Source organism: Sceloporus occidentalis, unplaced genomic scaffold (genome assembly GCF_023333645.1).
Source record: "Sceloporus occidentalis isolate IW3139 unplaced genomic scaffold, rSceOcc1.0.p SCAF_2, whole genome shotgun sequence".
Lineage (NCBI taxonomy): Eukaryota > Metazoa > Chordata > Lepidosauria > Squamata > Phrynosomatidae > Sceloporus > Sceloporus occidentalis.
The window spans coordinates 73,055,424-73,081,382 of record NW_028316982.1 but is presented as its reverse complement, the minus strand read 5'-3'; the positions used below and the strand labels follow the sequence as shown (position 1 = coordinate 73,081,382).

General features: G+C 40.1%; 1 protein-coding gene across 13 annotated transcripts in view; it reads right to left on the bottom strand.

Annotated features, from left to right (window-relative positions):
• Positions 1–7,425: 7,425 nt before the first annotated feature.
• CCDC172 (coiled-coil domain containing 172) overlaps positions 7,426–25,959 on the bottom strand; it is a 74,496-nt gene continuing 55,962 nt past the window's right edge. For 12 of the 13 annotated variants that reach the window (XM_089510004.1, XM_089509999.1, XM_089509995.1 and 9 more), the window contains 2 exons: positions 9,972–10,059; positions 7,426–8,266 (listed from right to left, as the gene is read on the bottom strand). In XM_089510004.1, the coding sequence (XP_089366130.1) occupies positions 8,234–8,266; positions 9,972–10,059 (121 nt within the window). In that variant the 3' untranslated portion in view covers positions 7,426–8,233. The remainder of the gene's footprint in view (positions 8,267–9,971; positions 10,060–25,959) is intronic. The other variant, XM_089509996.1, reaches the window with a different exon arrangement.

Below are 25,959 nucleotides of genomic sequence, written 5' to 3'. Positions count from 1 at the left end.
TGACCTGATCCAAAGGGTCTGCCTTTTCTGATCCTGTTTTCAAGTACTATGTAAATATACTGTACTATATTTGGAATTTATGGTTTACTTAGCACTTCAAACCACTAGATGGTGCAGAAACCTTCCTTTCTCTTTTGACAGAGAAACAGGTTTGTTGAAATATTTCTAGTGTGAGATGGAGCTTAATTTCTTGGATAGTTCCTTGACCTGTGGACAGTATGTAACTACGGGAGTATTCTCAAGGGATCAAGGTATGGTGATGGAGTAGTCCTCAGATGGAGATAAATATAGTATGGTTGAATACAATTTTGCAGTCCACAGCACAGGAAGAGTTTGGATGTAAATGGAGGCATCAGAACAGGCAAATTATGCTAATCAGAGCCAAACCAGATAGCTTGGAAGGCACAAACTCTCCAAAAAACAAGCCCCAATGTGGGATGATATAAAGTCTGTTTTCTCCAGTGTAGGATTCCCCCTCCTGAGCAGCTAAGTTCTGCATCATCAAGTCATACAAATGCACGTGGTCGTATTAACCATAAAGCAAAATCCCAATACTGTATTGTGGTGATACCTTTATCAGGCTGATCAAAAAGGCACAAATTTGTTCTGCTAGCTTTTGAAATCCAGATGTTTCTTGATTAGGCTAAGGTGATTAAATAGCGTACTCCAAAGTTTAAATTCATCTCCAGACCTGACAAAAGACTCTCTGCCTACAAACGGGGTCTTAAACCTTGCATTGGATAGAAATAATTCTAATTTTCCAGGGAGCTACTTTTCATTTTTGATTGGAAAAGTAAATTCTACTGCCTTTTGTCTTTGCTTCTCATTGGGTCATGGTCATTTGGATGTGTGGCCTAACTTTACCCCTCTACCACCATGACTCTAACACTGTCACTTTCCTCCCCCTGCATGTACTCTTACCATCTTGGCTAGATGAAGAAATCTATGCACTTCAAAGGTTAGCACAATGCATTTTGTGCCTTTTTGGTTGGTCTAAGAAAAGATAACACCATAATCACTTTCGATTTCATTTATATAGCTACCACTGTCTCTGTAGCATAGGAAGAGTGAGGGTTTGCACAACGAAACAGAAATTTAGAAGCTGCACTTTTATTATTATTCAAAACATATGTTGGCAGGGGCATATCTACCAGATACTTATTTTGACAAATGAACAGGGTATTATTTGCCTCATTAGACTTTGCTCCTGTTGGCCATGTTGGAGCAAATTTTGCTCCTTAGTAGAGCAAGTTCATATGGGAGGAAATGATCTTGATTGGGGCTTATAGAGGATAAAAATAATCTCAAACTGGGGCTAGAAACTAGGGATGTGCTTGTATAAATTATCTCCCTCAAAAGGAGAATAAGTACTTGAAATAATTTCCTCTGTGCTGGAAGAAGTATTTGAAAACTAGCCAATTTTCCAAATGTTCATACATGAGGGGGGAGTATTTCCCCAACTCACTTTTTCATCCCCCAAATATAATATACTGGCCAGTGGGAGGAGGCAAGGGGGCAACTGAGTGAAGATTGCCCATTGCTGGTTGTCGTAATCAGTGACAGAAGAGCCGTGTTTGCACTGTCATTTTCTACCAGGAGAAGGCCTCCTCTGATGAGAAAATGGAAGATGCGATCCCAGATAACAGACTCCAATCAGAGCAAGAACAGACAGGCATCCTGCTTTGAAAGCAGAGCCCAGGCCATCACGTATGGTCCTTGAAGAGAGGGAACTGGACACTGAGCTACTTCATCCTACTTCGTCCAAGATTACAGTGATAGCAATGAAAGGACAAGCAAAGGCATGGCCTTCCTTGAAAGAGAAATGATGGGATAAATGAGCCGGCTGTGTTAGTACAGCCAAGGCTACTTCTGTGCCCCAAAACAATACCTCCACTATTTTTAATGTGTGACATTCTTTGCTGCCTAGTTTCCCAAACTTCAACTTGGATTTGAGAAAATTCTATTGGGTAACTTCATAATTGATTTGGTACTTAGATACCAGTGTGCTTTAACCACTTCCTTGCTCTTATGGGCTCTCTGTGTATGGAACATTGAATTGTCATTTCTCCATGGTTTCCTTGAACTAAAGGTGCACTCACCTGGGCACTTCCCACCCTGAAACAGGACAGGTAGGGCTAGGTAGCAGCTGCTGGAGGTGAGCTGCTGAGCAAGGAGGATCACCCATCACCAGATACGATAGTCAGCGACAGATAAGCCTCACTTGGCTGCCCCTCCATTCTTTTTCTCAGGGGCACAGCCAGTATCAATCCTTGCTTTGCTGACCTCTGCTTTCCTGCCAAAGGGATCAAAGGGGTGAAACAGACAGACAAAACAAAATGGTTTCCAGCTGATTTGCAGGCAGGGTGCTTAGATGACACGCCAAAAGCGGCTGAAAATCAGACTGAAGCCATCGGGGCTAAAAGCTGGAGCAAAAAGAAGCTGGGATGGCCCAACTGAAGGCAGGAAATGCACATCTTTGTGCCTGCATATAAATGCCCCGATGTGAGTGCAGGGCTGTGGCAAAGCAAAGAAATGAAAATGGATACCTTCCATTTCTAATAGGCTACCCTCCTCCTCTTATTAGATTATTTATCTTCCATTACTATATCAAAATAAGATATTGTGACTTTTAAAGCAAGGATTTGCTAGATTAGAAAGATAAAGACTATAAATCAGTAAAGGCAAACATTATTAGATGGTTTGAATATGCCATATCATCTTATTCAACAACTCTCAGTTAATATTATACTATTTATTATTACCGTGTGTCTTCAAGTCATTTCTGATTTATGATGACTCTAAGGTAAATCTATGATGTGGATTTTGTTGGCACGTTTCTTCAGAGGAGGTTTGTCATTGCCAATACCATCCTCTGAGGCTAGGAGTGTGACTTGCATAGAATCATAGTATCATAGAGTTGGAAGAGACCGCAAAGGCCATCCAGTCCAACCCCCTGCCATGCAGGAACTCTCAATCAAAGCATCCCCAACAGATGGCCATCCAGACTCTGCTTAAAGACCTCCAAGGAAAGAGACTCCACTACACTCCAAGGGAGTGTGTTCCACTGTTGAACAGCCCTTACTGTCAGGAAGTTCTACCTAATGTTGAGGTGGAATCTCTTTTCCTGTAGCTTGCATCCATTGTTCCGGGCCCTAGTCTCTGGAGCAGCTGAAAACAAGTCAGCTCCCTCCTCAGTATGATCCTCTTTTTTTCCCTTTTTGAAGATGGGGACAACATTTGCCCTCCTCCAGTCTGCTGGCACTTCTCCTGTTCTCCAGGAGTTCTCAAAGATTATTGCCAATGGCTCCGATATTACTTTTGCCAGTTCTTTTAATACCCTTCGATGTAGTTCATAAAGCATAAAGTCAGGTAGTGGGTTTTTCTATGGCCAAGCAGGGATTTGAACCCTGCTCTCCATAGTCATAGCTGAATGTTCAAACCACAAAAACCACACTGGCGCTCTCCTCATAATATATTTCCTTATTCTCTAAACCAGGCATGGGCAACTGTGGGAGAGTCGGGCACTGCATTACCTCTGCTAGGAGACCTTGGGAGGCTGCAGCCCCTACACCACAAAAATCCCCCAACCCCCCCCCCCCTCAAATGCCACCAACACCTTCTAAGGGCTATGGGTAGTATTTTCATCATAGTTTTAAGGGGCACAGACCATTTTGGACCCAGGGAGGCTTTTAAAAAAAGTTATCAGAATTTGGGGGGCAAAAACAATTTTAATTTTTTTGACTTTGGGAAGGTCTTGAGGGCCACAAAAATGTCCCTTGGAGTTGAATGTGGCTTGCCTGTTGCCCACCCCTGGTATAACCAGATCAGATCCCCACCACACCATGCAATGTGGACAAGATGACATCAGAGGGCATGACTACAGTCCTGATATCATGGGCAAGTATCCCAGGGTTTCATCGGCATGTGCCAATATTGCAGCTGTGCAGCCATCTTTATTCCATTCTTGCCTTATGCTGTGAAGACCAAGAAAGGACCAATGCTCTTTACAGACCTAGATGGTAGCTTCAGGAGCGTTCCTGCAAATTGCACCTAGGTCTGGAAAGTTGTGCTGCCCCCACATTCCACACCTTGTGTAGTCTGCAGTGCAGAAACTAACTTCTAGACCCAAGCACCACTTTCAGGTCCATTTCTGCAATAAGCACTTAGGAGTCGGAAACTTTGGCTATCCTTTATACCCTCCCACCAAGAAGGACATGACATACAGGCTGGAGCATTCCTGTAACTGATGGTTGGGTCTGGGAAGCTTTGCCTAGTTGTATGTGGGATGGACTAGAGATCAGAGGTAAAAGCAGGGACTTTCTGCATAGTGTTGGCATTCTCCATTGAGGGAGCAACTGGTGTAGGCATTCTAATCCCCAGTGCCTAATTTAGGCCTCTTTCTGTTATACTCCAACCCGGTGGCATGACAGATTGGAGTGGAGTGATGGGGCTTGGGGAAAGGGACATAGTTTGGAAAGGGTGTTCCTAGACTTTTCATGGGCAGAATTTAATCTTTAATTTTAAGTCCTGTCCCCAAACTAAATTTACACTAAACTGAAATTTTTAATATTTATTCAAAGACAGATCCATACTTATGCTTATCTTTGAATGTGCAAGAAAGGACACCAAGACAGTAGGTATATTCCATAATACAGTTAGCATATGTATACATCCAGTTACTTGCACTTCAATTCTCTCTTTGAGGATGAAGAATTACACAAAAAGAACCAGTACCTGTTTGGTACTTCTAACATGTATGATCTCAGTGCTTCATCAGGGGTTATGATTCCTTCTTAGGTACATACATGGGCTCACCCAGCCCAGAAAAAAATATATTTGGAGTCATCTTACAAATCCAGTAAAATAAAGTGAAAGTTTGACACTGACACTGAACATAACAATGTAATTATACATCTAAAAGCTTCTGAAGGTCATTCAGCGTAACCTACACTGTCCCCATTTTCAAACAGCAGGCTTATCAATTGGTGTCCAATGGAATGAATCATATAGCATGCTATAAAGAGCCAGAGACACAGAAAGGATTGTGTGAGGAGACAGGAGAATGAAGTAAAAGTAGACATCAAAATAAGACAGCACTAATCCATTATTTGTTTTACTTTGATACAAATAATACCCATTTTGCCTGTCATTCCTTGCCAAAGTAAACTTTTTCAACATCATCTTCATTTGCAAAGATGTTTAGAAGATTGATGTTCTTAATCTCTTTCTTAAAATCAAATCTACTGACTTCCATTTATAAACATTTTACTTTGCTCAGGATATCTGGTGCATTGCTAATAATCCCATGTTTTCATAGCAATTTGGAAATGTTCTGTTCTCCAGCATTCTAATTAAAAATGACGTAAGATCCATCTTTTCTTTCCTCATTATTTCAAGAATTACTCAGTGTTGATTTAAAGATTGCATACACATACACACTTTATGCATGAATAGATTAAACCAGCTTTTGACTTTTGTATGGATAAGACAATGGTGACTAATTTGAACATTTTCATAAAGAATAAGCCATTACAAACTAAACTCATTCTTCATAAATGTTTTAAACATTGTACATTTTTGGCCACTGAGTTTGTTAAGCTCAATATGATTTACATGATCACGGTTTTATGTAGCTGGGAAAGCTATATTCTGTTTTGTGGTTACACTGATTTTGAATGATCTTTTATTTTGTGAATGGTGATTATTCTACTTGCTTTTTAAATCTATGTTTCATGTTTTAAAAGCCATGTTATTTAGCTGATATGAAAATATGGAACTGCAGTGGATGGCATTTACAAATAGGAAAAGGGTAGTCTACTGTCTGTTGCTACTAGGAGTGCATTGTTGGTAGGATCAATAGTTGGACCAAGTGTTCTTTTGACACTTGCTCCAATGCAGGCCTGATTCATCTTAAACAAGCTATAGCACATGTTTATAGCATATGTTAAATATGCTATAACTATGTGTTGCTATCCCTTATCCTTTGGCATGACTATAATTAATCAAAGCTTCACACAGGTGCCTAATCATGTTGGTAAAGACATCTGGGCCGGGCTGCTGAAGTATATCTAAAACTAGCGTATGTTATAATCTGTTAAAGGAGTATGGTAGCCCAGACATATTCAGAAGAGACAGCTGTGGCTTTCATGCTCTGCTTGTTGGCTTCTGTTTGGAAACAGAATGCTGAACTAAATGGACCTGGTGTTCTTTTCAGTTACTAAGGAATTGAACAGACTACCCCTTTCAGCGCCGGATTAGGGCTGCAGCAACCAAATGCTGTGGCCCCAATCTGGCATTTCCATGGTGCAAAAAGGAACCACAAAGATGGCTACTTTTTGCGCCATGGAAAGGGTGCCTTTGCCACCATGGCGGCACTTTCTGGCACTGTATTATGTGGACGCACCTCCAAAGGAGCACCATGACACCGCCCGCCATGTGGTCAGGCACAAGCAGTGACAGTGGCATTGGGGCATGCATTGTGTGGATGCCATGCCCCCCACTCTGCAGTATCTCCAGTCTGTTTCAGGCCCTAAGTTCTCTTTTATGTGAAATAGTAATAGCATTTTTTAATATCATTGTAACTGCCACGGTATTATCTATGGAACCTTGGAATTTGTAGTTTGGAGCAGTGTTTAGAATTCTCTGCCAGAGAGTTCTATTACCTCATGAAACTACAAATTCTAGGATTCCATATGACACAGCTGTGGTAATTTAAGGTGGAACAAAAGTTATTTAATTGTACACTGTGAAAGAAAGACTGAGGTCCCATATCATTCAGCCAATAAACTACCATGTCATTAAACCAGGTGGACAATGGTGGGCAACTTCACAGGGGCTGGGGACCACTTTTTACCCTTATATCCCCCGGGACTTCCACCAGTATGTACACCATGTCACATCATTTGTGGTTTCATTTTTGTCCCATGTAAGGTTTTGTGGGGTTCTTGGAATCTGGGGGCCAAGTGGCTGTGTTTTGCAGCACTTTAAAGTCTGGGGTCTTTTGTGGTGTGACAAAATTGGGCTACATGCAGGTCTGCAGGCCACACTTTCCCCAACTTTTCATAGGGCCTGGAAATGAAGTGATGCACTTAAGTCAGCCTGTCTGCTTTGGGCCATAATTTCTTCAATACTGATGGAAAATCAAACTTTAGGAACCAAAATTTGACCTGTGTACTCCCATTACATTGCCCTTAGTAAGGCAGCTTTTTTCCTGCTGGCTACATTTTCCAACTGGAAATCATATGTAAACTCCTGAAAAGATGATTAAAGCATGAAAAATCAATAGGAAAAATGAAGTGAATAATTTGTGAAACAATGCACATTTATATAAAATAAATGACAGACACCCAGGTGAAAAAAAACAGTTTTAATAATAGTAATTATTAAGTAACATGTACATTTAATATTTGTATAAGACAAGTCAAATCTAGACTGACCACTGCAGATCTAATGAAAGTTAGAGGATTTTTACATAAATAATATAATTAACCAAAAAAAGTAATGATCCAAACTTCAGCATTACCCAGAGTTTATAAAAGGGGACTACAAGCATTTCCTAGCCATTATAGCTAATGGCCAATACTGGCTAAGTTATTCTGGACATTAGAGTACAGAAAAGTAACTTTTTCAAGCTCTGGCTGGAACTTAATAATGGAAGGATCTTAGTAAAAAATTTAAACCACATTAAGCACTTAAAACTTCAACGACTTTGTCCAGATACAGTATCAGCAGGAAGTTCTCAGGCTGGCTGCACTGCTAGGTCCTTTGGGCAACAAAGCCTCAAAGGGAACATCATCAGTTACCTTTCCTAGTTTAAAAAAATGGGATGGTGAATCTTGTAGAACAGGGAGATTGCACAGACACAAAGAAAACAAAGATAATAGCAAGGTCTGTGTTGTGTTGTGTTGAATTGTGCATCTGTGTAAGAAAGACCTAGTGAAGGTTCTAGGCAGGCTAGGCAGGCTTTCACTACTGGATATGAAAATGGGAAAACTGCCAAAAAAATCTCTCCACAAAAGGAAAAATGATTTGTTTACAGATGCTAGACACTCATGCTAATGAAACAGCCAAAAGAAAAGATACAAAATGTGTGGTGAAAAACAAACTCCTTGTTTGACTAGCAGGAAAAGTACAGGGTGATAAATTTAACAACAAAGACTTAAAAAGCAGCGTTTTCCCTAAATACCATGAAGACTTGTTTCTGTGACATTTGAATCAATCCACCATATGTTACTTATTTGTGGGAAGATTTTTTTGGTAATAATTTCTGCAACAACAACAAAAGTGGAAATCAGTTAATTGTCAGAGTGCTCCTTGTTCTTCATTATAAATAAAAACAACTAGAGATTAAAAACAACTAAGTGTGGTATTTGCTAACATATGTGGACACATGCAAAATTTATGGAGTGGTGAACAAGTGGCATGCAAGGCCAAGGGAAAAACAAGGGGCATAGGGCTATTTTTATTCCTCTGCCATCCACCCTGCTTAACCCACTATGAGCTGATTCTTTGAGTCCTTCATCCTCAACCACCTGCAATCTTGCCTAAAGCAGGATCTCTAAATGGATATAAGGATTTGGGCATAGAGTCTACTTTTTCCTTCATCACCATACACTGGGATCCATCGGGTGGGAAGAAGGGACTCATCCTCCCTTTGACTATGAAACAACATTCCCCAACAGATATGCATATGCTGCAAATGGTTGGTACATCTAGGTGAGAAATAGTTCACACCCCAAATATTTTCCTGCAAAGATAAAGGATATTTTCCCCTTTATCCTCCATTGTGAGACAACCGTGCAAGAAATAATTATATAATTATAATGGTTATATAATAAAGAAACAATTTCTTTTCAGAGCAGTGGTATGTATGGCAAAAATCATTTTGCCATACAGCTGTAATTGGATTGCTATTATTATTATTATTATTATTATTATTATTATTATTATTATTAATTTCCCACCTACCTCCCAGTACAGGGACACAAGGAGGCTAACAAAATTTAAAATTTGCAAGTCCCGGGAATCATAATTAGCATAAGCAATGGTGAAGAGTGCTGAGGCTTGCAGTTCAACATTGCTGAGAATGATGCATAATTTCACATTTCAGTTTAGATAAAGAGTAATGTGCCACTTCCAAGTGACTTTACTGCCAAAGGGTTATGCTGCATATTACAGACCCTGAAGAGGGGCAGTCATGATACTGAGTCTATTTCATTCATATGACAGATGAATTATACAGAACAACAATATGTTGTCTCCGGTTATCTTCTGGAATGTCCAAGAGGAGAGGAATTTCCAACCAACTATCTAGTGTGCATGCAAAAATTGCCAATTGCCCAACTTTACTGTGTATTAGAAGGTATGCTTTAAAGCAAGGGAGTTTCCTTTTTAACTGGAGATGAAGGGCAGGCACATTTGTTTGGAATACTTAAAGATGGGGAAAGAAAGTGGGAAATGCAATTCACATTTCTTCACTGTTTTCAAATGTTTAAATGGCCATCTTTCTCCAGTTTACAGATTGGCAAGGTAAGTTTTAAATCTTGAGACTTAGGCATTTTAATTCTGGCATGATATGGATATCACACCTGACTTCCTATTGCCTATGGTGGATGTGAAGATCTGTTTCTCTTCATTGCTTGGTGTCTGTCCTTTTCATAGATTGCTGTCCTTTCATCTTTCAGCTTTGTATTCCCTGAAACATACTTTAACAAAGAGGAACTGAGGGTGTGGAATCACCTGCCTCCTGTCTCAGCAATGTCCTCCACAGAACTACAAACTGCATGAAAGTCACAGAACCTTAAGGGAGTGGCATGTGTATAATGTGAACCAGGGATCACTCTCTGAAGGGCAAAGTAGTTCCACCTGTCTGCTAGTATATTGTTTGTGCAGGAGTATTGTATGTGCAGAATAATAGAATCTTCCCAACTAAAATGATCAAACATGATAAATGTTAAGTTAAAAGGGCATACCATCTGCAGAAATTCAATTTCCATTTGAAGAGCCGCACAGACATTTTCCATTTCATTTTCTTTGTAAGTTTCCAATTCCTTTTTAAGCCTGTGCCAACATTTTAAAAGAAAACAAAACACCTGATATAGTGAGGCTGTTGGCTGCACTGTCCTCTTCACAGCACCTCTAGTTTTTAATTTAACCTTGATCGTGTTAGCCGAGTTCCAGCAAACTCATATAAACTCCCCAGTACTGTGTGGATCGCATGTCAATATCTAGTTATAAATCATGACCAAAATTTGCTCCACTGCTTGCTGTGATGTGAACTATACTATCCAACACTGTGTAAATCACTGGATAGTGCCAGAAATTGTTTAGTGGAGTGAAGAAATTAGATAATCTCTATGGAAAATAATACACAGCTCTGCAAGACAAGCTTGAGTTACAAGACTATAATTTTCTTCTATGGATTGTGTGGATATTATAATCTATGGTAGAATTAAACCCAAATCACAAAGTTTTTCTTTAACCTGCACATTTGAGTCTTGTTCCCAGAGCTGGTAATGTTCTCTGCCCATTGATTACTTTCTTTCTCAGAGGTTTCCATGCCTCTGTTTCCAACTGCCAGCAAATTAGGTCATGCTCTAGCATTTTATGGCATTTTATGGCACATATAATAAGTAATGGGTCAACAGTAATATGTCAGTAGTATGGAAGCATTTACTTTAATGAAATCTAGGACACAAATTCATTCATAGTCATTTCCCCTAACTATTTGACTGCTCTAACCAACAAGCATCTGCAGTGTGTGATCTCCTATTAGTGTCAGTAATCTATCTACATCTATCCTGGGTAGCATCTTGAAGATGTGTCCAGTAACATAGGCGGGATACAGACCGCCCAAAAAGGACGGTGTCCTGCTGCCCTGGTTTGCTCTGCAGGGAAGCTGCAGCCTCCAGACTGTGGGGCTTCCCCATGGAGCAAAAAGAACCCTTAAAAAGCGGGTTCTTCTTGTGGCGCGTTTGTGATGCCGCAGTGCGCCAATGGCACACTTGCGGCGTCACAAACATGCCAGGAGTGCGGACGCTAAACGTCCATCATGTCAAAATGGCAGTGCCCATGTGTACAGGGCGCCACCATTTTGACGCCCCCGTCACATGATAGGGGTGAGGCTAATATGGGTGGTGCACCCTCAGCCAACCCCTAGCATGTGATGGGGCGCCCTATCATCCAGTATGTATAGCGCCATAGTTTCTCATCAATGACTGGACTTTTGTGCCTCTGCCTAGTGTGTTAGCATCACAGTCCAAGCAGAGGGTATGCCTTACTGTTGTCACAGTAGCAAGAACAGGCACAAGTATGTATTATGTATTCAGTATTAAACAGAAGCCAGATATATAGAGTTAATCTGTATCTGTCATGCCAGAAGACAATCTATGCTATTTAATGTGTATCACTGGATGATAATGCTAAACACACACACATTCAGAAATATCAGTGGAAATGCAAAAATAAACTTTGAGGGATAATCCTTTCCTTGCAATGATTCTCTCTCTCTCTCTCTCTCTCTCTCTCTCTCTCTCTCTCTCTTAATTCTTACATGACTATCATAGGGCCTAAATGATTCAGCATTTAGGATTTTCTAGGGTGCTGATCCCAGTTATAGAAAACATATTGACTCATATGCTAAATGGTAGGGATCACTAACAATAAACAGAATTTACAGACAATGTAAGAAACAGATTTGCACTACTAAGCATAACGGACCAGGAACCAGAAGAACTATGGTCAGAAGCCAAGAACAGAATTCAGGAAGAATGCAGAAAGACATTATCGGTGACCAAAATGAAAGGGAAGAAACAATGGATAACAGATTAAACACTTCAAGGGGTTAAGGAAAGAAGAGAAGCAAAAGAAAAGGGAGACAGGAACAAAGCCAGAACCATTAATTGAACTGTTCTATAACTAATGCACAAAGATTAAGAGGACTACTATAATAAACAACGCAGAGAAATAGAAGCAAGTAATAAAATAGGAAGAACAGGAGACCTCTTCCACAAGAGCTAGGAATTCAAAGGGAAGTTCAAACCAAGTTTCAGGATAATCTATCAGAAGAAGAGGAACATACTACGAGATCAAGAAGAAAGAAAAGATGTTGGGTGTAATACACAGAACAGATATATAAAAGAGATGAAAAATGAATGGCTCATGGAAGGAAAACCACACAAAGATGAATCCCAAATTCTAGAAAGTGAGGTAAAAGCTGCAATAAAAGAAATTGGGGATGAAAGACCATAAACAGATGATATTCAAATTGTACTTCTACAATCCACAGAGACGGAACCAACTCTAGTGCTAACTAAAATATGCCAACAATATGGAAAACAAAATGGTGGCCAATATTCTGGAAATGATCAATATATATCTCAATCCATTAATTTCCCATGCAAGCAAAATTAAGTTCAAAATTCTGCAACATACATTTCAATCATATATAGAGAGAAATTCCAGAGGTGCAAGCAGGGTTCAAGAAAGGAAGAGGCACAGGAACCATATTACAAACATATTATGGTTAATGAAACACACCAGGGGTTCCCCACAATGGATTGCTAATTAAAAGACACACATCCACCACGCATATCCTGCCACTCTGAGGCCATGCCATTCAACAAAAGACCAACACAGAGATTAACATGTAAATGACTTCCTCCCAACTAAGAGTCACACACATATATATACACCATATACTTCCATGCCACCAACCTCTGAAGATGCAAGCCACATATGCAGGCGAATCATCAGGAATAAATTCTTCCAGAATGCAGCCACATAGCCTGGAAAACCCATAGAAAACTATGGACACTGGCTGTGAAAGCCTTTGGCTTCACATCAAACAAAAAAAATGACTATGAAGGATCTACATACATTCAGCTTAGACAATGAAGAAATCAAAATAGTTAAAGATTTTCCATAACTTGGATCAAACCTTGATCAGAACAGAGACTGTAGCTGAGAAATAGGAATGGAAAGGGCAGCTATGAAAGAACTAGACAAGATCCTAAAGAGTAAAGATATACAACTGAGCAATAAAGTTAAGACTTCTCCAATCCATTGTATTATCCATCACTATGTATAGATGTGAGATCTGCTCAGTGAAGAAAGTGGATAAGAAGAAAATCAACTCATTTGAGATGTGGTGCTGGAGAAGAGTACTGGGGATACTGGGGATAGCCAAAAAGATAAACAAATGGGTCCTTGAACAGATCAAGCCTGAGTTCTCCTTGGAAGCCAAGATGAATAAATTGAGACTGTCACTCTTTGGCCACATTATGAGAAGGCATAACTCATTAGAAAAGACAATAATGCTAGGAAAAGTAAACAGTAGTAGAAAGAGAGGAAGCCCGTACATCAGATAGGTGGGCTTAATTAGGAAGGACATGGGCCTCAATCTACAGGACCTAAGCAGAGCAATGGAGGACATGGGGTCTTGGAGATGTCTCATACACAGGGTCAGCATGAGTTGGGGTCAACTCGAGAGCAGTTTGCAATAACAATGGCCCGTTACAGACGGGCTAAAAAGTACGCGCGGAGTGCGTACTAGGGTTAAGACGGTGCTTCTGCACCACCCTAACCCTAGTGTGCGCTGTGCGCGCACAAAATGATGGTGGCCGTTCCACACGGCCGCCGCTATCGATACGTGACGACCGCGCCACCTCCAAATGAGGCGGTGCGGTTGTGACGTATTGGCGTCGCGGCAGAGCACCTAGGGCGCCCTTTCCGCAACCCCGGAAGGAGCTCCGTTTTGGAGCTCCTTCCTGGTTTGGTCCACTGGGCGCAGCCTTTAGATGGCTGCGCCCAGCGGACCAAAGGAGAAAGGGGCCAAACGACCCCTTTCTCCTTCTCCCCGCCGCCGCGGGGTGTCCTTGGGGCTTGAAGCCCCAAGGACACCCCTTTCCAGGCTGCGGGGAAGGGGCCTTTTGCCGCTTCCCCGCAGCCCGGAAAGCGGCGGATCGGGGCTTCAGCGGCTGCCACTCTGGCCGCTGAGGCCCCGATCCAGCGGGGAAAGGTGTGCCTACAGGCCGCCCCAAAGGGACGGTCTGTAATGCGCCAATGATCACTAAGGCAAATGCTGCAGTTTTAATGAGTATCCTCCGGTTGGGTCTAGTAAGTAGATTAAGGCCTACGATAGTATTTCAGTTCATGTAAAATAGATTAATTATACTGTCTAAATATATGATTTTGCTCCATACTGTATCATACCACTGGTCCATCTACTACTTTAACACTGACAGTGAGTAGTTCTCAAGAATTTGAGGCAGAAGTCTTTCCCTGCCTATCTAAAAATGCCAAGAACTGAACCTAGGCACTCTGCATGCAAAGTATGTGCTAACCACTGAGCTGTGGCCCTTCCTTGAAACTGCGTGTTGCAATTGAATATTGCTGGTAGCAGGAAAATGTCATTCAGGGAAAATTGCCTGCCATTACTGATCTTTTTCAGGAATCCCTGATAAATGTCTGAAGAATGCTAGAGTTCTCTGAGAATCGCTGTTCCATAAAACATCATCCACAAGTAGAAAACAGTGTCCTTTAATTTATGATTGTATTACATTGTTATAGAAACTTTAGTAAGGGTTTTCCATGGAGGATAAGAACTGAAGTAATTCAAAAGAGCAAGAACCCATATATATTGCAACCCATTCAATTTTTGACTAACAGAAATGTTCTGCAGATCAATAGAGGCTGCATGCTAGACAGGTTTTAACTACATCTGCTTGAAAAAGCCAGAAAGAATTTCTAATGTTTTGAATTCAGCAGTAGGTGTCCAGTATCTAGTTATATAGAAAAATACAGATGTATAGAATATATGGGAATAGATGGGAATACTGTGATATGCTATTTAAAAAGATGCATATGTAAAGTGTAGAAAAGATACATGTTTTAAAAAGTAAGCTTTCCATAAATGTGCATAATTCCATTACATGCAATGAAAGATTTAATACAGGAACTTACAATAAGCAGGGTAATTTTAGTGGTAGTATGATAAAGGAAGCCTACTAAACTTTAGGGATTATGTTCATTTTACTCTAGCTTGTTCAATACAGCCTCTGAACTTGTCTCCAAGTTCAGGATCGAACAGTAACCAGACAGCTCATTAAAAAGTCTGGCCAGTAAATAATGAAAAAGGAGCAGAAACGGTGAATGATACTCAAGTAGAAGTGTCTTTATATGGAATGTGTTCTACAAGGGAATAAAGGAGTTCTGAAAAGTAGGAGTCTACATACTGGATACTACCCATTATATTTGCTTAAGTGGATACTTGCTGGACCAAGAAAAAAACTATTTCAGATCTTTTAATGGCCCACAGTATGTGTAGCAATAAAGTTATACTGCAGTCCTTGTCATACCTGCCAAGAGACTGTAAAATAGAAGATAAGTGTAAAGTTGTGTTAAATCCATTCATGGTAATAGAGGAGCAATTTCTGGGGTCATCATAGATACTTTGGGATTGTAAAATTAGCCCATACAGGAAAGGGTGACCACAAAGTTGTTGCAATACTGGATCTGGGCTGAGAATTTCTATAAATTGGATCTTAAGGGGATTCAGAAGTTTGCCTTGTATATAAACAATATTTTATTGCTTGAGTGTGACATGGTCATATCTCTTCCGCACATAATGGTTATATTGAACAGAATGCTGGCATATAGCCTTGAATTACAAGAAGTAACTTATTCAGCTGAAGAGTTCACTAAAAATTAGCGTCATATGTGCATTTCAATCTGTATTTATTGGTGTATGACACCTCTATTTACACAGTATGGCACCATCATTATTTTTTTACCACCACACATTTGGGTTACTGTGCCAGCAAAAAGCAGGCATATGTGTACCTTTTGTTGGTTAAAAAAAGAGTAAAAATACGTTACACATTGTTGCCACAGTGGAATGTTTGTGGGGACTCACTGGGCAGCAGCAAGGATGAACTGACCAGTTGCATGCTGCTGGAAGTGGTGGCACTCAGGGAAGAAGAAAATGAGAGATGCTGCTCATGCTGGCCACAGTATGGGAGAAGGACCTTACAGGGCTGAGGAGGCAAGATGAAGAGAAGAGACAGGAGGGAGGGGGAGTGAACAAGATTGGGTGAAGGATGAGCTGCAGGGACAACGATGAGAAGGAAGCAGGAATGGCAAGGTGGAGGGAAAAGAAGAGCTTGAGCACCACAAGGGCTACTTGGGAAAGCCAGATTCTTTTTCCCTTGACTGCAGCAGATAACAAAGAGGAGAAGGTGTGGAAACTCTCACAGTGTTGCTAGAGGCTGAAGGAGGTGAGGGAGAAGGGAATGCTGACCCCAGTCTGCAGGGAAGAGGAAGGAACCGGAACAGCAAAAAGGCAGCAGTTGATATAGGTAATGAAGGCAGCTAACAGCAAATTTGAAACAAAACAAAAAGCATTTTAAAAGTATAAATAAAAAGTTTAAAAGCAATTAAACAATTTAAAGTTTAAAACATTACACATTAAACATATTAAAATATATTAGTGTTGGTGACAATCATTGACTGAATTATCTACAGAGTTTTCAGGCTGAATTCTTTCCAAGGCCTACCTATAAATGCCAGGGGTTCAACCTGAAACCTTATGCTTGCTGACCATGTGGCCTTACCAGTGAGTTGCAGCCCACATACCTGTTGTTTGATGTAATTTTGCATCTTATTTATTCAGGCTGCATCTGCACTGCAGAATTAATTCAGTTTGACACTGTTTTAACTGCTGTGGCTCAGTGCCATGGAATTCTGGGAATTGTAGTTTGTTGTGGCATTAGAGCTCTCTGACAGAGATGACTGAAAGTCTCACAAAACTACATCTCCCAGAATTCCATAGCATTGAGCCATGGCACTTAAAGTAGTGTCCAACTGGATTATTTTTGCAGTATGGATGCAGCCTCCATCAGAAATGGCTACAGCAGTATAGCCTGGAAGAATGCAGCACCTGTATGCAGCTGTCTAGTTACTATAGCCAAGCCCAAGAACCCTCATGTACCAGTTACAGAACGTAAAAGCAGCCCTGCTATATCAGACCAAGGCTTCACCAAGTCCAGTCCTTGGTTTCTACATGCTTCCCCCACCCCACCCCGAATGTTGTTTCCCAGACTCAGAAAAGTTACCGATTTTATCATCTTGAATCATTTGTGACACCTATGAGCCACCTATGGAAGAATATGATTCATATTCCAGCAATCTGAAACTGTAGGGCTTTAGACTACTAATTATATATTAGACAGAAATTATGCTTTTCTCTCTGAGTTTGCAGAAAGTAAGAAACACTATTACTTGTTGTTAGTCTCCTCCAATAACTCAATTCATGTTTATACAAAAACCAAAACCTGATAATTTCAATATGGTGGGCCTATTATACTCAGAGAAGAGGGAATGGCTGTGTGGTTGCATGTTATGCAATGAAAATGCTTAAGTAATGAAAAAAAGAATGCAGATTTATCATTAAGTCTCTAGAAGCAAGGAAATATTTAGAATTGTGTTTAAATTGAAATTGGATAGTACTTTAATATTCTAGTAAACTGCTCCTTTCCATGCACAGGCTTTGAATCAAGAAAATCTACTCTGGCTAGTTCACTGACATTTAACAACTTGCATCAACAAAGAAAATACACATTTCAGCAAAGATACTAAATGCCAAAGACCATACATAGTGAGTTAATGTGTACATATTTCAGTAGTACAGTACAATTAAGATTAGACCTTAGACTTCAAAGAGTAGTGTACATAGAACAGTGCTGAAAAAAGCAAGTAGGAGCCTTAAACCCAATAAATTTTCTCCAGCTGCAGGAGAAAAGAAATATTCCAGAAAGTTTCCACCCAGTATTCACACATCTTGAAATGTTCCAGGAATTATTTACACAACCCCTTCCCCTTCACAATTTTTGTACAAAAAATCCATGTGCTGTTATGAAAACTTTTTTGTGAAAAATTGTATAAAGAACATTGTTGACATAAACAAACTTTTTATGCAAAACAACAACAACAACGTGTTACCAGAAACAGTTTTAGGAGTGAAAAGCATACACTTTTCCCCTCACAACACCATTTTTTGTACATAAAACCCCACATATATTTCTAGCATTATTTCCCCAAATATTTTAGGATGTGAAAACTGCAGAAAATTCCCTGCATTATTCCTCCTGAACAAGTTAGCCAATTTTTCAACTAGAAAATCAATAGTAGCTAACTGTTTCCATCCCATTGAGGGAAATCTTGAAATTGGTATGATGTGTTCAACCCTATTAATGAATAAGATTTAATATTCATATTTGAATCAGTTGATCTCTTATCTACCCAGAAGTCTTTTGGACTACATTAAGTGGTCTTCTGAACTTCCGTGGATGCAGACTACAGTATAGTCTGGGTAGGTAGCTAAACCAGGAACACCCTCAAATGTTTCTGAGCATTAACATTTAGGAAAATTGACAGTACTTCAGAACAGCTTGATCTTAATACACTTTCTTTCTTTCTTTCTTTCTTTCTATAGAATGGGTTGATAGGTTTCTTTATACCTACACTTATTCTTAAGGGACATAATGTTTTTCTAGAGATACCATCCATTGCATCAGAATACCATACCATATTATATTATATGATTCTATTTGTTCACATGAACAGCAAAATGCTGATATATCACACAGGTATAAAGTTTTTCTATTTCACTACATTCCAGTTCTCTCTATTTTTTGACCAGCAAAAAACCCCAGGAAAACAAACTTAAGCTCATCTATCCATAGCTTATCATTAGACATTGTTGACCTACTGCCTCTTTAGTAAACTGGCCCAGATATCCAGACTGTGGGCAGTTTATATTCTTACTTATCAGATGACTCTGTGTGTGTGTGTGTGTGTATGCGCCTTTCTGCTGATTCTCACCACAGATTCCTTTTCCAACAGGAAAACAAACTTATTGTTCGTATGTTGATTTCCTTTCCTTGGACACCTGTTTGTTTCTCCTTCTTTAGCTAACTGTTCAGAACTGGTCTTGACAGCAAGACTTATTTAAAACCCACAACTTCAGCAAGTAAAACCTATCAATTTAACAAATAACAAGTTTAAACATACAAATTAGAAAAATTAATAATTTAAATTTCAGTTGTTCATTTTTCTCAACAAACTATTTGTTTCAGCAATTAGTTATGTTCAACAAGATTTATTTTATTTTTGCTATACAAATGTATGCCTCAAGAATATCCTGGCAAGCTGAAAGTTTGACATTTGCTGATCCAATATAAGATACAATTTCTCATACCATATGCATCTCATTACTTTGAATCTGCTATGAATGTTATTATTATTATTCTTTATTTATATAGCGCTGTAGATTTGCACAGAGCTGTACATAAAACAATAAATATATAAGAGTAAACCTGCCTATGGCGTACAATCTAAGAAATAATAGGATAATACATATAAAATACATAGCAATATGTCACTTGGTCTGAAATGTTTCCACACCAAGAGTGGAGCTGAACATGCAGGCCCAGAAAAAAAAAGCAGTAGTCTGGACCTGCAGTTGTGAAAAAGGGTTACACGGCCTCTGATCTCGTCACCTAATCTTCAGAATCTATTTGCATTTTACCAATGCAATCTTATACATATCTACTGAAAAGTGTCCATTGAATTTAATACAGTCTGCACTTACATGTACAGTGTGCCCGCATCATACGTGGGCATGCCTTACACGGCTTCCAGCATACACTGGAAGTCACGCCGGAAAAAACCCTGGTGCAGCCCAGTAGAAGTAATGGAGCGTGCACCCACGGCCAACTGTATGTGTGTAAGGAGGCAACCTAAAAGACATGATAATAATCAGAGGGTCCATATAAAGGGAGGAACCTGTTTATATGAAAACATAGCTTTAATGACTTGTGAGTATTCCTGGTTTTTCTTCAGAGTTGGTACTATACCTAACCAGTCTGATTTCACTATGTAACAAAACCTTTTAACTGATTTTTTTTTTAAAAAAGGAAAAGAACATTAACAGAATGGCTAAAGACAAAAGTATCTGACTTCACAGTTGATATATGTAACTATCTAGAGACTAATATCACTTGTGCTCATACCTATTGAAATCTACAGGGAATGATGGATGCACCAATAACTCTTCCAAAGTAAGTTTCCTCTGCATGCATTTATGGAAGTTGAATTACTCCCAAGCAAATTTCCAATGCAGATTTTACCCTAGAGCAAATTTTTATTGCTGGATTACCAACCTTGAAATTGGGGTTCATAATCGAAACCCTGACACAATTCTAACTTTAATAGCCCCAATGCGCATTGATATACAAAGTTTTAGGAAATAAATGAGCAGATTGTCATTATAGAAATTCATTCTATATTTCAGAGATTATTCCAGAGATGGATATTTGCTGCTTATAAAATTTAACATAAAATTAAATGGAAAATATTTGTTCAAAACCAACAAAAGCATAGCCTTAGGCAATCTATTGTTAATATGAAGGATTTGTAAGCTCTACTAGACATATTTCCTGAATGATTTATGTGAATGCAGTGTCATTTTTTCTTTCATGGTTTTAATAATGAGCTTTCTTTTGCTATAATACAAAATGTAAGAAGCAAACCCAGTTCTTTCAGATTAGTTAACTAAACAAAACCTTCAAATATTAAAGCATAAACCAACTACATACTATTTCAATGTGATTTCCAGACAACTGAAAACAAAGATTCATGCTCCAGAAGGAGCAATTCCACCTTCAAAATTTCTCTTTAAAATGGACTGACAGAAGAAAAATGGTAAAAAAACAGAGTGCACTAAAAAAGCTAGCTGAAAACAAGCATAGTCACTTCAGATTATGATTTGCTGAAAATCAGGATTTAACCTGTTAGATCAGGATTTAACCAGAGCAGAGAAGATGAAAACTCTGGGCTGTTATAAAAGACAAAATAATTCAAACATCTGCCTAATTATGGTTTCTGACTAATCTGCAATAAAATAAATTTGCATATCTTGATTATCCAAGCTGTGTTTGTACCATTTTTTCCAACTATTATAATAATTATATTTCAGTCTTCTAAAATAGTTAAGTACTATGTACCGGCAAATACATTTCCTCTGCAGGGGAATATACTTAAGGGCTTTAAAGAAGCAGTGGGCAAAAATTCTTTTATTGAGGACAGTGGTTCTCCAGGGGTAGCCTTTTGAGAGCCACAGGATGTTGTTGTTGTTGTTGTTGTTGTTATTAACCTTTATTTATAAAGCGCTGTAAATTTACACAGCACTGTACATACAATCTTTTAGTCAGACGGTTCCCTGCCCTCAGGCTTACAATCTAAAAAGACACGACACAAAAGGAGAAGGGAGTGGTGGTGGGGAATAGGATTAGGTCCAGCAGATCTTCTCCACCTTTAGATACAGCCAAAGCTAAAAAGTGGACAAAGTAAAACCTCTCTCTCCTTCCATCTCTGCTACCCACACTTCACCTCACTTTCTCTCTTTTCCTATGTTTTTACCCAATGTGCAATTGAACAGATTGCTCCTGTCAAAGATCTGAAGTCATCACTAACAGTAAACTTCTGAAATGAGGCAGAGGGTGGGACAGAACTGGCATGCAGATGCTGTACATGATAAGCATATTCTCAATATCACATTTGACACATGTAGCACAAATCTGTTTAGTGGCTTTTTCTACTGCCCAAAAGTGCGAAAATTGTTCTTGATTCCAAGATGTCAATATGATTCAAAGACATAAATTTCACTATGTGAAGCAGTTCTAGCACTAAAGCCATATGAGGAAAGTAATGTAAATCAAAATGCCCAGCTCAGCATCCAATATCTGGAAGGCTTCTCAAGAGCAAATCTTTCTCTCTTTTGGTGGGAGACAAATTGTGAGTGGACTTGCACGGTCCTTATGTTACTTCAACAACTGACTGTAACAAAGAGACTGCTCAAAATAGCCTAGCTTTAAACGTATGAGACTAAATTCAATTGTTAATCCCAACTAGAGTAGACACACTGAAGCAATGGAATTTACAAAAGTTTTGACAACTGTCTCATTCATTCAATGGGTATGCTTTAGAAAAGACTAACATCTGGTTTTCACCCATGAAATGATTTAAAAAAAACAGACAGAAAAAAAATCTATGCCCCTTACAGGAGAGATATGACAAATCAGATCATACTAGAGGCACTGTAGCTGGTACTAGCAAATGAAATTGACTGGTTCAGACTTGTGAATCTAAAGTAAAGTTTATTCTCTGAAGAAAAGTAATTGGTATCACAATAGCACCAAAAGCTTTAGAAACAGGTAACTAGAATTGATGATCAAAATATTCCTATTTACTTGAAAGCTTTTAAGATCCATCAGATAAACTTTCTTCAGAAGAAAACTGTGCTTTATGACACATTTTCCTTTGACTTTTATACTTAACACCTTGAAGCTATGTATGTTGTTAAAGCTGTTTTGAAGCTGGTGACTAGCATGCTGAGAATACAGCGAGATTCTGCAAATGATTTTTCAGGCCAGGAAATAAGGCAGTATTTTGTCCTGGCACATGATCATATAATCCAGTAGGATAATGGCCTTTCTTCAAAGCATACTACATTCTAGTTTTAAGGCTTTGTGGATCTGTGCTGTCAGTGGAGTGCATTTTGTTACTATAATATTGCTTTCTCACAAGCAGGACACTTCAAAGGCTCTGATCCTTCATAGTGACACCTTGCCCGCCAAAGCTGTTGTGAAACTGTAAGCATTTTAGCAAAATATGAGCTAACATTGAAGCTTTTTTTTTAACTGTTGTTAAGGATTCCTCAATGAACAGATATTTTTAAAAGGACTTGCTTCTCTTTCATACTTAATAAAGCCTTTTGCCCCTATTAATATGAATAGGGAAAGGGCAAAATACATTCAGATACTGTATGGCTTTTTTGTTAATATAAAATTAGGTTAGGTCTGTCTTGTACCAAGTCATGTACTGTTAAGTCACTCTTTCTAAGAGAACTTATGCACAGAAACAGAATGTAAACATTTCCATGAACATTTTTGTGGGTTTTTCGGGCAATGTGGCCATGTTCTACAAGAGATTCTTCCTGATGTTTCGCCAGCATCTGTGGCTGGCATGTTCAGAGAATGCTTGCCTGGAAAGGAGTTGGGTATATTAATAATAATAATAATAATAATAATAATAATAATATATTTCCCACCTCTCCCTGCGGATCGAGGTGGGATTACAACCAATAAAATCAAACAATACATTTACACAATACTACATAAAATCATCAATAAAAACACGCCAAAATACAGTAGAATCATTAATATAGCCAAGTCGTTGTCTGTGTCTGTACTATTGAATCAGGTGTAAAAAATTCTGTAAGATCCACTATAAAAAATCAGGTGGATAGGCACGCTGGAAGAGATCTGTCTTAAGTGCCTTCTTCTAAGGTGGTGATGAGATGGATCTCTTCCGGTAAGTTATTCCAAAGTGTGGGGGCCGTGGCTGTGAACGCTTTCTGGGAAGTTGTGATTAGTCTGGTCTTTGTATGTTCCAATAATTTCTTCCCGGATGTTCTGAGAGTGCGGGGAGGATTGTGTAGGGAGAGGTGTTCCCTCAAGTAACTCGGGCCCAAGCCATGTAGGGCTTTAAAGGTAATAACCATCACTTTGTATCGGGCCTGGAAGCTGATTGGCAGCCAGTGTAATGATTTTAGTATTGGAGTAATATGGTCAGATCTGGATGTACCTGTGACCAATCTGGCTGCAGCGTTTTGGATCAATTGAAGCTTCCGAACTTGGTACAAAGGAAGCCCCATGTAGAGTGCATTACAGAAATCTAAACGAGAAGTTATCAGAGCTTGTACCACTGTTTCAAGGTCCCTCTGGGCCAGGTAGGGGCGCAGTTGGCGTATCAACCGAAGTTGGTACCATGCACTCCTGGCCACCGCCTCCACCTGAGATGACAGCTGTGGAGACGAGTCCAGGAGTACTCCCAAACTGCGAACTTTGTCCTTTAGGGGAAGTGTGACCCTGTCCAGGACTGGTTGACAAATCTCCATCCCTGGACCAGGAGTCCCTATCACAAGCACCTCTGTTTTCTCTGGATTCACCTTGAGTTTGCTTTCCCTCATCCAGCCCATTACGGACTCAAGACAGGCATTTAGAGGAGAGATGCCATCCTTAGTCACTGCAGCAGTTGGGGACATAGAGAAATAAATTTGGGAGTCATCAGGGTACTGATAACACCGTGCCCCATGTCTCCGGATGATCTTGCCCAGTGACTTCATGTAAATGTTAAACAGCATGGGGGAACAGGATGGCGATCTGAGGGTTGCCAGATGTCAGCTCTCTTTTACAAGAGCAGCTGTCTCCCAGCATCACCATCTGGAATCTGCCCAAGAGGTAGGAATGGAACCACTGGAGCGCAGTGCCCCCAATACCCAACTCCCTCAGGCGTTCCAGAAGCATACCGTGGTCAATGGTATCGAAGGCCACTGAGATGTCCAAAAGCACGAGCAGGGTCACACTTCCCCTGTCAATGCCCAGACGGAGATAATCAACCAAGGCGACCATCGCAGTCTCAACTCCATATCCCTCCCTGAAGCCGGCTTGAAATGGGTCTAGATAATCAGCTTCATCCAAGACAGAGTTGGAAGGCGACTGCCCTGTCGATCAACTTGCCCAAGAATGGTAGTAGGGAGACTGGTCTATCATTTTTTCTTATCAGTGGATCTAGGAAGGGTTTTTTCAAAAGTGGTTTAACCACCGCTTGTTTAAGCTCAGATGGAAATATCCCCTCCCTGAGGGATGTGTTGATTATAGATTGGAGTAGTGCTGTTACTGCATCCCCTCCCTGGGCGGTCAGCCAGGACGGGCAAGGATCGAGAGGACATGATGTCTTCCTTACACATCCAAGAAGCTTGTCCACTTCATCGGTATTTACAAACTCAAAGCGATCCAGTCTAACGTAGTCCACAGAGTCACTGGATGCCTCTCTTATAGTTTCTGTTGTAATACCAGCATCAAGATCAACCCTTATCTGAGAGATTTTATCAGCGAAGAAGTCGTTCAATAAGTCACAGCAGGCTTTAGTTGGTTCTAAAAGTGGGTTCAGGGTGGGAAGATGCTGGGTTAACTCTTTAACCACTCTGAACAGCTCTGCTGGACAAGACTCTGCTGATGCAATATGAGTAGCATAGAATGAATTCTTTGCTACATTGATTGCCACGCCATAGGAGCCAAGGAAAGCCTTATGGCGTGTCTTGTCAGATAAGCGGTGGTGTTTCTAGTCGTTGTGCGGCCCGCTTCATTTTTCAAAGATCTTGAGTATACCATGGTTTCTTGTTGGAAGCGGGCCGGAAAGGACGCTCAGGAGCAATAATGTCTATAGCCCTGGTAAGATCATTGTTCCAGGTATCAACCAAGACTTCGACAGAATCGCCATCATTTCCAACCATATAACCCTCTAGGGTCTCTTGGAACCTTTTGGGTTCCATCAGCCTTTGAGGGCGGACCATTTTAATAGGTCCTCCACCCCCGAAGGGGATATGGGTAGTAACCCTCAGTCCCACCTTGACCAGAAAATGGTCCGTCCATGACACGGCGGAGGTTTGAATTACTTCCATCCACGGATGTTCCTTGTCCATACTAAAGACCACATCAAGTGTATTACCAGCACAATGTGTTGGACCTGATACTAGTTGGGACAGACCCATGGTGGTCATGGAAGCCATGAACTCCTGAGCTGCACCTGTCAGATCTGATAAGCCAGCCTCGAAGGGGGTGCTGAGGTCCCCCAGAACGAGAAGCCTGGGAGTCTCCAGCACCAGCTCTGAGACCAGTTGTGTCAGCTTGGAAAGGGTGTCTGTTAGCCCATGGGGTGGACGGTAGACCAACAGAATCCCCAGACTGTCCCTAGCTTTCAAGGTCAGGTAAATACACTCAATGTGATTTGTTTTCTGGACAGGTCTCCTGATCAAGGTGATGGTACTTTTATGGACTA